The sequence below is a fragment of the Leptodactylus fuscus genome, chromosome 3, assembly GCF_031893055.1.
Source record: "Leptodactylus fuscus isolate aLepFus1 chromosome 3, aLepFus1.hap2, whole genome shotgun sequence".
NCBI classification, from domain to species: domain Eukaryota; kingdom Metazoa; phylum Chordata; class Amphibia; order Anura; family Leptodactylidae; genus Leptodactylus; species Leptodactylus fuscus.
This window is the reverse complement of record NC_134267.1, coordinates 103,448,871-103,462,729: the sequence shown is the minus strand read 5'-3', so window position 1 is coordinate 103,462,729 and position 13,859 is coordinate 103,448,871. Positions and strand designations below refer to the sequence as shown.

Here is a 13,859-nt window from a genome sequence, read left to right as displayed (position 1 = left end):
TGCATTGGCCAGCCTTCGGCCAATCAGCGCTGGCTCTGCCGGAGGAGGCGGAGTCTAAGGTCGGACCTGAAATGAGACTGGTGTGGAGCGATCTTAGACTCCGCCTCCTCCAGCAGAGCCAGCGCTGATTGGTCGAGTTCCGTACTCTGGCCAATCAGCACTGGCCAATGCATTTCTATGGGGAAAAGTTAGCTTGCGAAAATCGCAAACTGACAGGGATTTCCATGAAATAAAGTGACTTTTATGCCCCCAGACATGCTTCCCCTGCTGTCCCAGTGTCATTCCAGGGTGTTGGTATCATTTCCTGGGGTGTCATAGTGGACTTGGTGACCCTCCAGACACAAATTTGGGTTTCCCCCTTAACGAGTTTATGTTCCCCATAGACTATAATGGGGTTCGAAACCCATTCGAACACTCGAACAGTGAGCGGCTGTTCGAATCGAATTTCGAACCTCGAACATTTTAGTGTTCGCTCATCTCTAGTCTTGATCTTTGGTTTGGTTAGGATCTTTCCTAACATGAATTCTCAGTAATGGACCCCCAGATTTGTTCTAGACCAGGTGCATCGATTACATTGTGTGATGAGTACATACCAATGCCGTGCCACAACCATATTTCTGAGCTCTGTTCCATGTTTTTGCCTTTTCAGTGTTCACATTCCAGTCTTGTGTTCCTGTTCCATACCCCATGTTCCAATCCTTGCTTCATTGTCCAGTCTCACCAGCTAGTCTTGTTCTGATCCTGTCATCACTGCTGTGTCCGGATGTCAAGAGCTGACGATTTTGTGGATCATGACATGGGGAGCCTTATGCAACAAAGTTTATACCTCTTTGGGGGATTGAGGGTGAAAAACAGTGATCCCTTAAACTAGAAGTTTAGTCATCACAAAACTAGTTGCAGTCACAAGAATCAACCTATTTTGTCAATAGCAATGTAATAATGAGGGGAAAGCCTAGGGTCCACTGAAGCACATTAGGGATGAAATTTTATTTTTTAACACTGTATAATAAAGTGTTCCCTAACAACTGCCCATGGTCTATATCTTCATGTGTACCTGGCGTAGCAGGACAGTTACAGGATTCATATCCTGTAATCAGAGGGGCAGGGCCATGTGACTACCATAGGGTGTTACTGCTACTCTACTTCTAGTTGAAGGAAAAACTATGTGATCAGCAGACGAGATGCCATGATACCACATAATGCTCTTTTAGTTCAGGTCAGATGGGGTGGACAAAGTAGAGCTCAAAGACAAAATGTGCAATAGACTCCTTATGGGTAAGATACTGTCTTCTTTTTTTGTGACTTTAAGGTGTGAATCAACATAATTTTGAACCTGTATACATTACAAAAAATGGTGTTCAACAACTGTGGAACTTTAGGGCTAGTTCACACGTGAACAAAGGGGCGGATTTCGCTTCAAAATCCGCCCCTTTACAATGGTGGTCTATGTAGACCACCGGGCTGCCGCTAGCGGAGAAAAGAAAGGACATGTCCTTTCTTCAGGCGGAAGCCGCGCGGGCTCATCCGCGCGGCTTCCGCCCCCGGCAGCTCCCTCCTATGTCGGCTCATTCATTTGAGCCGACAGCGGAGGGGAAAGCCGCGACCGCGATGGTCGCGGCAGGCGGGTTTTGACAAGAGAGAGACGCGGCTCACCGCGTCAAAACCCGCGCGGGCAGTTCAAGTGTGAACTGACCCTTTACTGTAGGTCAGCCACAGAACTGAGTATCAAACTTGTCAAAAGGTAGAACCGCCACGGGAAACCAGGGCAAGGGAGGATAGCTTTGTATTCTTCTAGATCTATGCATAGTATACAAGGCTTGGATGACACTATGTAATAGGAATCAGAAGCATGCATTTCACTTCTAAGGCTAGGTTCACATCTGTCCTCAGTCAGCGGTCAAGGATTCTATTCATCATTTTTTTTCCTGTTGTTTCTGCTTTCTGAATGTGCGCAGAAAATATAACGGATGCGTTGCCCTGAGACTTGGCTGCCATTTTCAGCTCCCCATGTGCTGCTAGCTCCACATGTCTTGTCTTTCTAGATCCACCCAAAAGACCCAGACAAAAGGTCCCCAACCCCCCTCGAGGGGGCTGTAACTCCTCCTCCTCCAGGCCAGTCAAGGGAGCTTGATTGGTCCTGAAAGTCACCTGATCATACTGGACATTCCTGTACACTGGCAACTCAAATTACAATGGCAAGTATAGGCAGGTGTAGTTCACAAAAACATCCACAAGATGGCGCATTAATAGACCCCCGTGCGCTGGCTCTGGTAAAATAGAAACACTGGTAAATATATAGAAGGAATGAAGGGGGAGGAATCTCTTTACCTTATATGCAAATGTACATACCATCTCGGTCTGCAAGGACTAGTAAAGGGAATGGGACGAGCAGTACCGGGACATTACATACATATTTGTAAATTTTTGGCAGGTCGGAGGAAATCCATGCAAAGACAGGGAGAACGTACAAACTCCTTGCAGAAGTTAACCGTGGTTCAAACCCAGGACCCCAGCGCTGCAGGGCAACAGTGATAACCAAAATGAGGTTTTTTTCACATGGATACCTATGCATGAAGGATAACACCCTGTGGCATTAGTCTTTTCAGTTTAATCCTTCCGTTAAGAGCTTTTCCTGTGGATACGTTAAAGGGATTGCCTAACTACTTTTTATTGATGACTTTTACTCAGCATAGGTCCTAACTCAGTGGAGGCCAACATCTAGGACTGCTGCTGATCAGCTGCTTGTAGTGGCCGCAGTGCTTTTACAAGCGTTCTTACTAGAGATGAGCGAACACTATTCAAAACAGCCGTTTTGAATAGAACGCTCCTATAGAAATGGATAGAAGCGGCCGGCACGCAGACTTTGCTGGCAGCCAGTAGCTTAACCCCCCCCCCCCCCCGCGTGCCAGCTACATACATTCATTTTTATGGGAGCATGCTATTCGAAACGGCTGTTTCGAGTAGTGTTCGCTCATCTCTAGTTCTTACCACTCCATTGTTTACATCACACATGGTCCTTTTCATAGTGGCTATGGAAAGTCATTACAGCCTTGTTTTATAGAAGTGAATAAGACAAGGCAGTATATACATTGTATGGTTGCTATGGTTGAAACAAATGGCCATGACGCTCATACTAGTGCTACAGCAACTTCATACAGCCGATTAGTGGCGGTCTCAGGATTATCACTTACTAAGGAGTTGGACATCCCCTTTAAACAGATTGAGATAACATGCTGACACTAGGATCACACTTTTGCTATCTCTTCGTTGTTAAGTCTGTCAGAGGATCTGAACATTACAATAGCTAAAAGAGCAGTTACACACAAAGCCTGCGTGGACCCCATAACTATTATTAGGTCTGTTGAGTGTCTGTTGTTTTTAAACTGAAACCGGCAGAGGAAAAAAATCCTCCATGTTGGAATTTTTCCTCCCATGATTTTCAGCAGATACTGTGACAGTCTACAAGGGAGACTCTGGCGCAGATGTGAACACAGCCTGACAGTTCTAGTTTTGCAACATCTGGAGGCGGGGGGGGGGGGGGGGGGCACAGGTTGGAGTCCAGTATCCTTTGGATATAGCCATGGCAACCAATCAGCTTTCACTTTCTAAGTTTCTGACGAGTGACTGTTATAGCAACAAGGCTACTTTTTCCTTAAAGTTCAGACAGGACTCCTCTGTTCATGTATGTCTCCTGGTGGGTGCTCGTACATGGTGAGAGGATAGAGGGGAGGGCTAGGGGTGGATTTAGAGGATGAGATGGGAGTGGTGATATCTATGCTAGTATACAATTACACAGGGTAATGCATACTTCCTACACACAATAGGTAGAAGAATTGGGGCTGGTTTGGGAGGCAGGATGTGTGCTGGGCACACCCTGTAAAGCCTGACAGACCACATAACACAGAGGCTGCCAGCAGAGGAGTGTACAGGACGCAGCAGACATGTCTTTAACTTCTCTCATAGCATTCCTCAAAAGCAAAGAATCCATCATCTTCAATGCCATAGTGGCCTTACTGACAGTGGGAGGGCAGCAGCTCTTCTCTTTCTTCGCCTTCAGCTGCCCCTGCAGCCCCACAGAAAATCTGAGGTATGGACTGGCATTCCTGGGAGTACCAGCCTTGATCCTTCTCATTGTGGGCTTCGTCTTCAATGACAATACCTGGAGACTGTTCACAGGCTCTACCTATGACTTCAGCATCCAGGAGAGGAGCCGGCAGAGCCTCCTCATGAAGTATAAGCTCATCTGCTTTGTGCTGGGCAATATCACTGGTAGAGCTCTGGTGGCACCAGTCACTTGGCTGGCAGTCACCCTGTTAAATGGCTCCTACTATGCCTGTGCTGTCAGCGAGTTTGCCAGTGTGGATCGCTATGCTATCTTTAAGAACATGAGTGCAGAGGCCAGGAAGCTGACCCTGGCACAGTTCCCCTGTGCCCAGCTGGTACCAAGCAATTTCTCCAGAGTCCGAGAAGAAGTCTTACTGGAGCTCAAGTACCAATCACAGGTATAAGATAATGTAGGTTTTGGTGCCAGGCTTTATTGTTGTAAGTGGGTGACTGGTAATGTGCCACACAATATAGGCATGGAATAAACGATCTGAAGATTACATAATACAGAAGTTACATGACATTTCCAGAAATAGGAAGACAGTTTGTGTGCAACTATACATGTAGCAGAGCTGAATTTGTCACTTAACCCTTTGGCTGGCTATTCAGTTATCGACTATAGTAAATACACCTACAGCGATAAACTATAAAACTAGGATTGATCTACATTGGTTGTGCATCAGTGGCATTATTATCAGTAACTGTGTATGGCACTTACTATATACTTGCTCAACTCATAGCTCTTGTGAGAACTGTCACAAGGTCGCAGTGATGCCCCCTTGCCAAAATCGATCCGCCAAAAAAAAATTCAAATCATCAACCCTGTGTTGGCGCTTCTAATACACTGTTGTGTGTAAAATACACTATAAAGACTAAAGGGTAGACATGTTCATCTAAAGAAAGGCAAAAAACTATAACTCTCCTCTTAAACCTTTCACAGACATTTATCGATTTTTGTTTTCACTCCCCACCTTGCAAGCCCCATAACTTTTCTATTTTTCTGTTCACAGGGCCATATGAGGGCTAATTTTTGTGGGACAAATTGCTTCATTATAGAATCATTTAATATTCTATATGATGTATTGGGAAGCTGGAAATCTGAATGGGGTGGAATTAGAGGAAAACTGCATTTGTGCAACTTTTTTCTTGGCTTCATTTTTATGGCGTTCATTTTGAAGCCAAAATGACATGCACTGAATTAAATGGATCGGCACAATTACGGTGATACCAAATTTATATAGATTTTAGTATATTTAAACTCATTTTAAATAATACAACACTTTTTTATATTTTGTAAAATGGAGAAAAAAAATGGGACAAATGTAAAGCACTACTGTGGCAAAATAACCAGGGTTGGTTACCACACTCTGACAATTCAGGATTTCTTGGAGTTGGTTCCCACGCTCTGACAATACAGGATTTCTTGGCCTGAGGAAGATGCCGAATCGCCATCGAAACGCGTAGCCAATTTTTATACTGTCATTGGAACTTAATAAACATGGTCTTTTAGCCTATCTCTGCAATTGCATTTGGCTTATTTTGCCACAGTAACACTCTACATTTGTCCTGTTTTTTTTTCTCCATTTTACATAGTAGCTCACCACCTTGCCAGGTCGGTGTCCGGGTAAGAGCTGCAACTGTCTACACAGAGTCCCCTTTGAGGTCTCCTACACGGTCGCCAGGTAGTCTTTTTTACTTGGATACATTTTATATATTTCTGTATACGGGGCTACATAAGGTGTGCTTCTTTGCACGGCTGGATGTCCTTTTTATCTATACAATCTTGAGGAATGTGTTATGTTTTGATCACTTTTTATGAGAGGCAAAAAAACGGCAGTAACCCTGGATATAGAAGACAAGTCTGGGATCCTTCCTGATGTTATAGTAATGGATTGCTGCTTCTGTATATTTGTCTGGGAGCTGGAAATCCACCCCCAAATGGTCCCTCGGTTATCTATCACTGAGCCATTAACAAGGTTAATGCCTGTGGACATGGATTGCAGGCATTGCTACCAGTTCTCTGCTATATAATACAGTAGTGATTTGGTGGCTGCTCGGGTCCAAAGCAGCTGCCATATTTAAAGACCTAACATCCGCTGTGCTATCACGTTGGATGTCGGGAAAGGTTTCATTTCCAGCTACTGCAGCAATACTATTCTTGTAGTCTACTCTAGTAGTCCCTGGCAGGATCTCTTTAATTCTATGCACCTCTGATCATGCCTCCTATTCACATGACTACTGCAGCTAGTCACTGGCCTCAGCACTCTCTTCTGCCTGTATGGCTCAAGGCTGCTAAGGCCAGTGATTGGGTACATTGCTCATGTGAGTAGATGGCACGTGATAAACTGCACATAAATAAACTAAAACCAGTGGAGACTTCCAAAGCAGCAGCATGGAAATAAAAGGTTTTTTTCATATACTGGAGAAACTTTCAAAGTATAGACAACCATCCCACAGCAGATGATTTTTCCTAGGCCGTGCCTGTATCACTTCCAGATAATGTGAAGTGTTCACTTTCCTCCCCTGTGAAATGTATTGTGGTTGGAAGTACAGTTGGCATATTAGATTTATACAATGGTAATGATAACCTGGGTTCTTTATTGAGCATGGTAGCTCCTTCTGGGTGCTGGGGGTTACCCTTTTAGAAATTTATTTATGTGGCTATTTCAAATGCTCTGGGGATAATATCACTTCTTAAAGGGGCTCTATCATTGGGAAAAGTAATTTTTAACTAATCACATCCTTGCATAGCCTTTAGAAATGCTATTCCACACCTACCTATAGTATGTAAATTGCCTCAGTGGTTTCTGAATAAGTCCGTTTTTATTAATATGCTAATTACACTGGTGCACGATGCATCGTGCACCCTCTTTGCTATTGTTTCCTATGGGTGTATACAGCACAGGCTGCTGTTGCTGATGACTCAGCTTCCTGTTTGCCTCACACACATAGGAGATAATAGGAGAGAGGAGGCTGCTGGGAACTTCCTGTGCTGGCTGGAAGCTCATTAGCATATGAATAAAAACGGACTTATTCAGAAACCACTGAGGCAATCTACATACTAAAGGTAAGTGTGAAGTAGCATTTCTAAAGACTATGCAAGGATGTGATTAGTTAAAATGACTTTTCCCAGTGATAGAGCCCCTTTAAGGAGTGAGCACCTTCACAGGCAGGATAATATCACTTCTTAAGGAGTGAGCACTTCACAGGCGTATGGAGACTTACAAAGCCGTTTTCGCTCCACTGGTGGATTATGGGCAGCAAGCAGAGGCACTGTTTTTCTATTTACATCTTGGAAACAGATTTGCATATTTTCCGGATTATTATTTCAAATACCACATACTGTACTTCCAGCATTTGAAGCAATGCTGTAAATCAGTGTCTAACATAATGGAGTAGAGGGAAGAGGGACAGAGCCATTCGGATTAACTTTGAAAAGCGAGACTCTATGTCCTGTGAATTACTATGGCACAGTTCAGACTTGTCTGGCCTCTTGAGCCAGGAATATGAATTTTGATTCTCTGTTTATTCTTCTACGACCATACCATTATAATATTTGAGATGTTGTACTTTATTAGTGAGTCATTGCTGTTACTGTGGCCAGAAGCCTGAAAAAACAGGTATATATGAACCCAACCCAACCCAGGATTACAGACAATTAGCTTCACAAGTAGGGTAATCCTCAGGTTCAGGGTGATATATAATAGGGATATTTTTCTATGCATCCATATGCTGAGTTACTGCATATTAGCTCTAATTCAGGTAAACTAACTATGCATACCCTAAATGTAACCCTAACCCATCTGATTTATCGTGGACACAGCGGGTAGTGCTAACATGCTAACAATCACAGGAGGCAGCGCCATCTACTGGATCCACCAGTGAAATGAAATGATGACTGTGGCACTGGTTTCTGAAAATCTTGGCCAAGTAGTAAATGTCCACTGGGGAAATTTGGCCAACAATACATTTACTCTGCTGTGTTAAGGGGAATTCAATATAACATATTTAACATTAAGGCTAAGGACCCATGTAGCGATCCGCAGCAAAGAAGCTCTGCTGTAATAACTGCTTCGGCAGCGCATCAGGGTTTTTCCCAAAGCGGTTTTCACAAAAAGTCTGCAGAGGTTTCTTATTATACCTATAGGGAAAATGCCAGTGTTTCCAAAGGAATAATTGACATGCTGCGATTTCTACTGCAACATTATTGGAAATTACAGCGTTTCTGCTGTGCATATTTTTTGTGGATTCAATAGACTCTGCAATGATTGTAAAATGCTGCAGCGTTTATTCCCCAAAGGCCCCGGCTTAAAGAGGTTTTCCCATAATGACATTTATCCTCTATCCAAAACAATGAAGAGAATGTGGTCCTGCAAGTGCCCCCAAGTGCCTCATGTGAGTTGAAAAGTTTTGTGAATGCATGTCAATTTCTGTGGTTAAGCATATGCACCACTGCTCTATTCACATAGGGTATTTACAGGCTCTCTTTCTCTTAATCACTAAGGATCCCAGAATTCAGAGGATAGATAATATGTTGTAATTGTGAGACAATCCTTTCAGAGAGTAATACTGAGTTCAAAGTAGTGTTATTCATTTATGTGTTGATGCCTTGATCATTTCACCTTCAGAAGTGTAATTTGCTATAAATAAGACATGAAAAGATAGGGAGTGTAGTCAGTGCCTAAGTTGGTTTAGAGAACTAGAGAAAGTAAAAGATCATTTGTTATACTGGAACCCAACCTAAGTGTTGCTACTTTAGAGGATGTAATTGTTGGATGGGGTCATTAATCTTAGCTTTGATGTGTGTGATGTGGGGTGTCAACATGTATTACTTTCCATTAGTATGGCTTTGAAAGCCTCTGACCCTCATGTTGATCATACAAGCACTAATAATTAAAAAGATATGAGGTGATTAACATGCTATGCTGCAGCCCAGTGGAGAAGATCGGAGATGAGAGAAATTATGACACTGGCTATGCCACCTGCTAGGCCGGGGACACTGCTCACACACTCCAATCTCTCTCCAGGGCCGTGCACAGCCAAGGAGGGGTCCTACAGCACTACCTGATGGAGATGATAGTGGTCTTGTTTCCTCTGCGCACTTCTAGTTCAGAGAGGGGACCTCTCCTAGCTGAGCCGGTATGATGGTGTTCAGAAGGGCCCTTGATGGTAATACAGGCAATGACTCAGGAGTCTAGTGTTGCAGGGTTAACCAAAGAACTCTTTATTAACAGTATCAACAGTTTCACCAGCAGCTTGCAAACGGTGTTACATACAGTTCAATTCCCAGTGCCTTGGTCATAGGAGGATTGCCAGGGAAAACACAGACTGCAGAAAAACACTTCCACTACTCCTCTCATACCACTCCCAGTATCAGTGGATAGGGGACAAAGAGTCCTGCTAGGGACCTGGGTACCTGGAAACTAGGCCCGAATGAGCTACTCCTGTCAGGGATCTCTGTTGCTCCTACTGGCACGGATGGCAGATGTCTCTCAGAGACGCATCAGATTTTCCCCCTGTCTCAGGGACTGTCTCCGGATGAACTTGGGACATAAAGAATTCCTCCTAGGTGCTGAACTGGTGACCGCTGGAAATCTGTCTAAGTTCTCCCTCTGCACAGCACTGCAGGACATGTGCAGGATGGCTGCTCACACTAGGCTGCAAACACTAGACTGAATTTGTAACTGCCACAGGAGATTATAGTCTCTTTACAACCCTGGCCAGTGGCCTGTGATTGGCCAGGGTTGAACCAAGGCACATATTTGAACTGCAGAGGGGGAAAATTACAGAGAAAGTTGCAAAACAATTTACATTTAACACAGAACATATAAGCCAGGACAAACCAAGACAACCTGCAGGTATAAAGGACAGAAACAAAAAATAGCAGTTCACTCCGGGATGCTGCCAACTATAGTACAGTAGCAGTGTAGTGGATGGGATTTGTTTTACATTGCACAAACAACACACCGCATGCCAATTACTGCTGCATTTTTTCTTGCCAGCTGGGCCCCATGGAGCAAGCCGCATCCAAAAAACAATGCGGAAAAGACCACACCTGAAATGCATTGTTTTTTTTTCCACAACGTTTTTCACAGGAAAACTCTGTAGACTTTCTGACTCTATTATACCTATACAGAAAAGGCATTTCCAAAGTTCTAATTGACATACTGCGACTTACAAAAGCGTGAGCATTTCCATTGCAGATTCTTTTATGCGACGTGTGGATGGGAGTAGCCAGAATCTCATCCACTTAGCAGGTAATGTAAAATGCAGCGTATATTGTTGCAGCATTTCCGCTATGGTCAAAGCTGTTTTTTTAAATGTTGGACCTTAACCTCAAGCTTTTTTGTTGTGGGTGGGTCTGCTGTGACATCCTGCAGCAGACAACAACTTGTTTGACTTTAGTCTTAAGGACGCTAAGATGCAATTCATCATATAACATATATAATACCATTTAAGCACTCATATGTATAACAGGCTGTCCTATGGGCTTATCTTGAAATCTTGCATAAAATGTCTGCTCGTGTATATATTATTAGATCTGTTTTAGGTATTTTTAGGTAGAAGTCCTTCGTGAACAGATACATATACAGTTGCAGCATTCATATTGTAGAAATACTAGATTGACCACATTTGATATAGTACAGAAAGATATTAATCTGATAAAATTCCAGTGTTAGATAATGCCAGTCAATCAATACAGCTCCTCCACCATGATCAGAAAGATGTGTACCCCTGCCGATCTGCCTAACTGAAAAAAACCATATAGTTCAGAAGAACCACATCAATATGGATAAATAATAGGAGGAAAAATGTGTATTAGATATTGCCCTACACTACCATTAGCAGGATGAATGGATGAGTGAGAGGTGTTTATATATTGAAATGATATTTTTTTTTTTTATCAACTCTTTATTTAAAGATTGGCACAACAAAAAGAATAATACAAACATGCAATGTATAACTTCCAGGAGGGGAGTCGCACGATGGAACCCCCCAAGAAAAGAAGGCCAACATTTTTAACATTTTATAAAAGAAAGAGAAAGGAAAGAAAAAAAGGAGGGAGGGAAGAGGGGGGTAAAACAGTGTAGACAAAGCATTCGAGTAGCACCAAACCTGACATCTGAGCTTAGCAAACCAAAGCCAGGGAGACCAGGTCCTCAGGAATGAAGAATGGTTACCCGACGCCCAACTCGAAATCTCCTCAAATCTACAAACTTGGTTGACTCTAGCTACCCACTCAGCGTGGGAAGGAGCAGTGGTCTGCAGCCACTTCTGGGGGATGAGGAACTTTGAGATCGCAATAAGGTGCGTCTTAAGATCTCTTTTGGAGGGAGAAAGCTGGGCGTCGGGTAGAAATGATATCTTGATGCAGATGAAAGACATGGCTAAACACTTCAGATAGCTGCTAACACTTGTTTGACTTGAGCTATTCCCTCATACACCTGCATGCTTTGTTTGTCTGAATATACATATTTTCTTAATAGGAACAAGGGAATAAGCCTGTGCCAGACACCTATGGCATCATCTTATCAGCTAGGAGAACTAAGGGTTGAGCACGCTCAAACTCAACATGTCTGACCCTTTTTTACCTCTGAGATCTGGCATCAAATGAGTCAGGGTAATCCCTTACACATTTAGATGGTTGTTTTCACAGAAATCAGCAGGGTTGGCTGTGTTTCATCAATTGTATATGATCACAAGGCTGTTTAACCCCTTAGCGACCCTTGACGTAACTGTACGTCATGGGTCGCATGGGGATGTATGGAGCGAGCTCACACGCTGAGCTCGCTCCATACACGGCAGATGCCGGCTGTATAATACAGCCAGGACCTGCCACTAACAGCAGCGGTCGGTGCCCGAGCCGATCGCTGCTGTTAACCCTTTACACACTGCGGTCAAACGTGACCGCAGTGTGTAAACGGCGCCGGCGGCATGGGCGCCGCCATGTTTCCCCGATCGCCGCCCTCCTGAACGTCACAAGAGGGCGGTGATCGGTTGCTATGACAGCCGGAAGCCTATTGAAGGCTTCCAGGCTTGTCTCTGCACAAGATCTATTAGACGATGCCAGAGGCATCGTCTAATAGAAGTGCTGGGATTTTCCTATTCACTGCAATACTGTAGTATTGCAGTGAATAGTATGAGCGATCAGACTCCCTAGGTTTCAAGGTACCTAAGGGGTCTTATCATAAATGTAACAGAAGAAAAAAAAAAGTTTTTAAAAGTATTAAAAAAATAAAAAAAATATAAAAGTTCAAATCACCCCCCTTTCCCTAGATCAGCTATAAAAGTAATTAAAGAACATTAAACATAAACATATTAGGTATCCCTGCGCTCCAAAATGCCTGAACTATTAGAATATTAAAACATTTATCCCGTACTGCGAACGGCGTAGCGGCAAAAAAAATAAAAACAGCCAAAAAGCGTTTTTTTCAACACTTTGCCTCCTATAAAAAATTGAATAAAAAGTGATCAAACCATCGGATCTTTCCCCAAATGGTATCAATAGAAACGTCATCTTGTCCCGCATAAAAAGACACCACAACCAGCTCCATACATGGAAATATGAAAAAGTTACAGGTGTTAGAACATGATGACACAAATTTTTTTTTCTATTTTGCAAAGTTTATCATTTTTTTAAAAGTATCAAAAAATTTCAAATACTATATAAATTTGGTATCACCGCGTTTGTACTGACACGTAGAACACAGGTAACATGTCATTTGTACCAAACAGTGAATGCTGTAAAAATTAAACCCATAAGAAAATGGCGCAAATGCATTTTTTCTCCAATTGCGCCTCATTCTGAATTTTTTTCCAGCTTCCCAGTACATTGCACAGCATATTGAATGGTGCCATTACAAAGTACAATTTGTCCCGCAAACAATAAGCTATCATGTGACTCTGTGAACTGAAAAATGAAAAAGTTATGGCTCTTGAAATGTGAGGAGGGAAACGAAAATGCGAAACCAAAAAATGGCCTGGTCCTTAAGGGGTTAAAATAGACTTGCATTTCACTTATCCTTTCTTGTTATATCTTACAGGTCAGTGGATGGCTCTTGATAGCATCCGTGGCAATCTTCTTCTTCTTAACCCTATGTGTGGCTAGGAGCTGTTCTCCTCTTACTTACCTTCATCTGAAGTACTGGACTAGCTATGTCAACAATGAACAGGCTCTGTTTGAGCAAGCTGCAGATCAGCACTCAAAAGTTTATGCAATGCAAAACATCAAGAAGTTTTTTGGGTTCTCACCCGGGAGCAAAAACATTTCTGAAATTCGCATCCCTTCACGTTTGGATTGGAGGACCATTTCTGGCCTTGACCTGTTAAAAATAGTCAACCAGGACCATTGTCATTACAGTCTTCTTCATGCATGGGCAGATGAAGACCCAACAGATGGAAAAGTTATTCCCATTGATGTAGGACAAGTTCCTGCAGATCCAAGTCCCCAAACTGTGTCTTCATAAAATTCTTATAGTTTCTATATTTGTCAGAAAGGTGAAGGTTCCTGGACATTTACATTAATGGGGGCACAGTTGTAGATGATTCATTACTCACATGAAAAGAGACTGTGGATGGAAAGGATTGGCTTTAAGCAATACAAACTTTAACAGTTGTCATTTGTATATTTACAACTAACCAACCAATAGTTCATGACTTTATATTAAGATAGAGTTAAAAACTCCAGTTCTAATTTATTCTCTATTTTAATGCACAAAAAATTGCAAATAAAGGTAATAAATTAAAGAAAATAT

The 13,859-nt window shown here is 42.8% G+C and overlaps 2 protein-coding genes across 2 annotated transcripts in view; one reads left to right on the top strand and one right to left on the bottom strand.

The window, feature by feature from the left end:
• TRAPPC3L (trafficking protein particle complex subunit 3L) overlaps nucleotides 1-689 on the bottom strand; it is a 63,602-nt gene extending 62,913 nt beyond the window's left edge. Inside the window, exon 1 of the mRNA XM_075266874.1 lies at nucleotides 594-689. Coding sequence (XP_075122975.1) covers nucleotides 594-689 — 96 coding nt within the window. The remainder of the gene's footprint in view (nucleotides 1-593) is intronic.
• Nucleotides 690-3,916: 3,227 nt separating this feature from the next.
• Nucleotides 3,917-13,571, top strand: CALHM4 (calcium homeostasis modulator family member 4). Its single transcript, XM_075266644.1, has 2 exons — nucleotides 3,917-4,502; nucleotides 13,149-13,571. The coding sequence occupies exons 1-2, from the start codon at nucleotides 3,942-3,944 to the stop codon at nucleotides 13,569-13,571; spliced, it is 984 nt and encodes a 327-aa protein (XP_075122745.1). The 5' UTR covers nucleotides 3,917-3,941.
• The last annotated feature ends 288 nt before the right edge of the window (nucleotides 13,572-13,859 follow it).

What these genes read in the sequence shown, in the direction of transcription:
- CALHM4 (XM_075266644.1), top strand. Translation starts at nt 3,942, where the DNA reads ATGTCTTTAACTTCTCTCATAGCATTCCTCAAAAGCAAAGAATCCATC. An exon ending in AGCTCAAGTACCAATCACAG is followed by an intron (nt 4,503 to 13,148) that starts GTATAAGATAAT and finishes TATATCTTACAG; the next exon opens with GTCAGTGGATGGCTCTTGAT.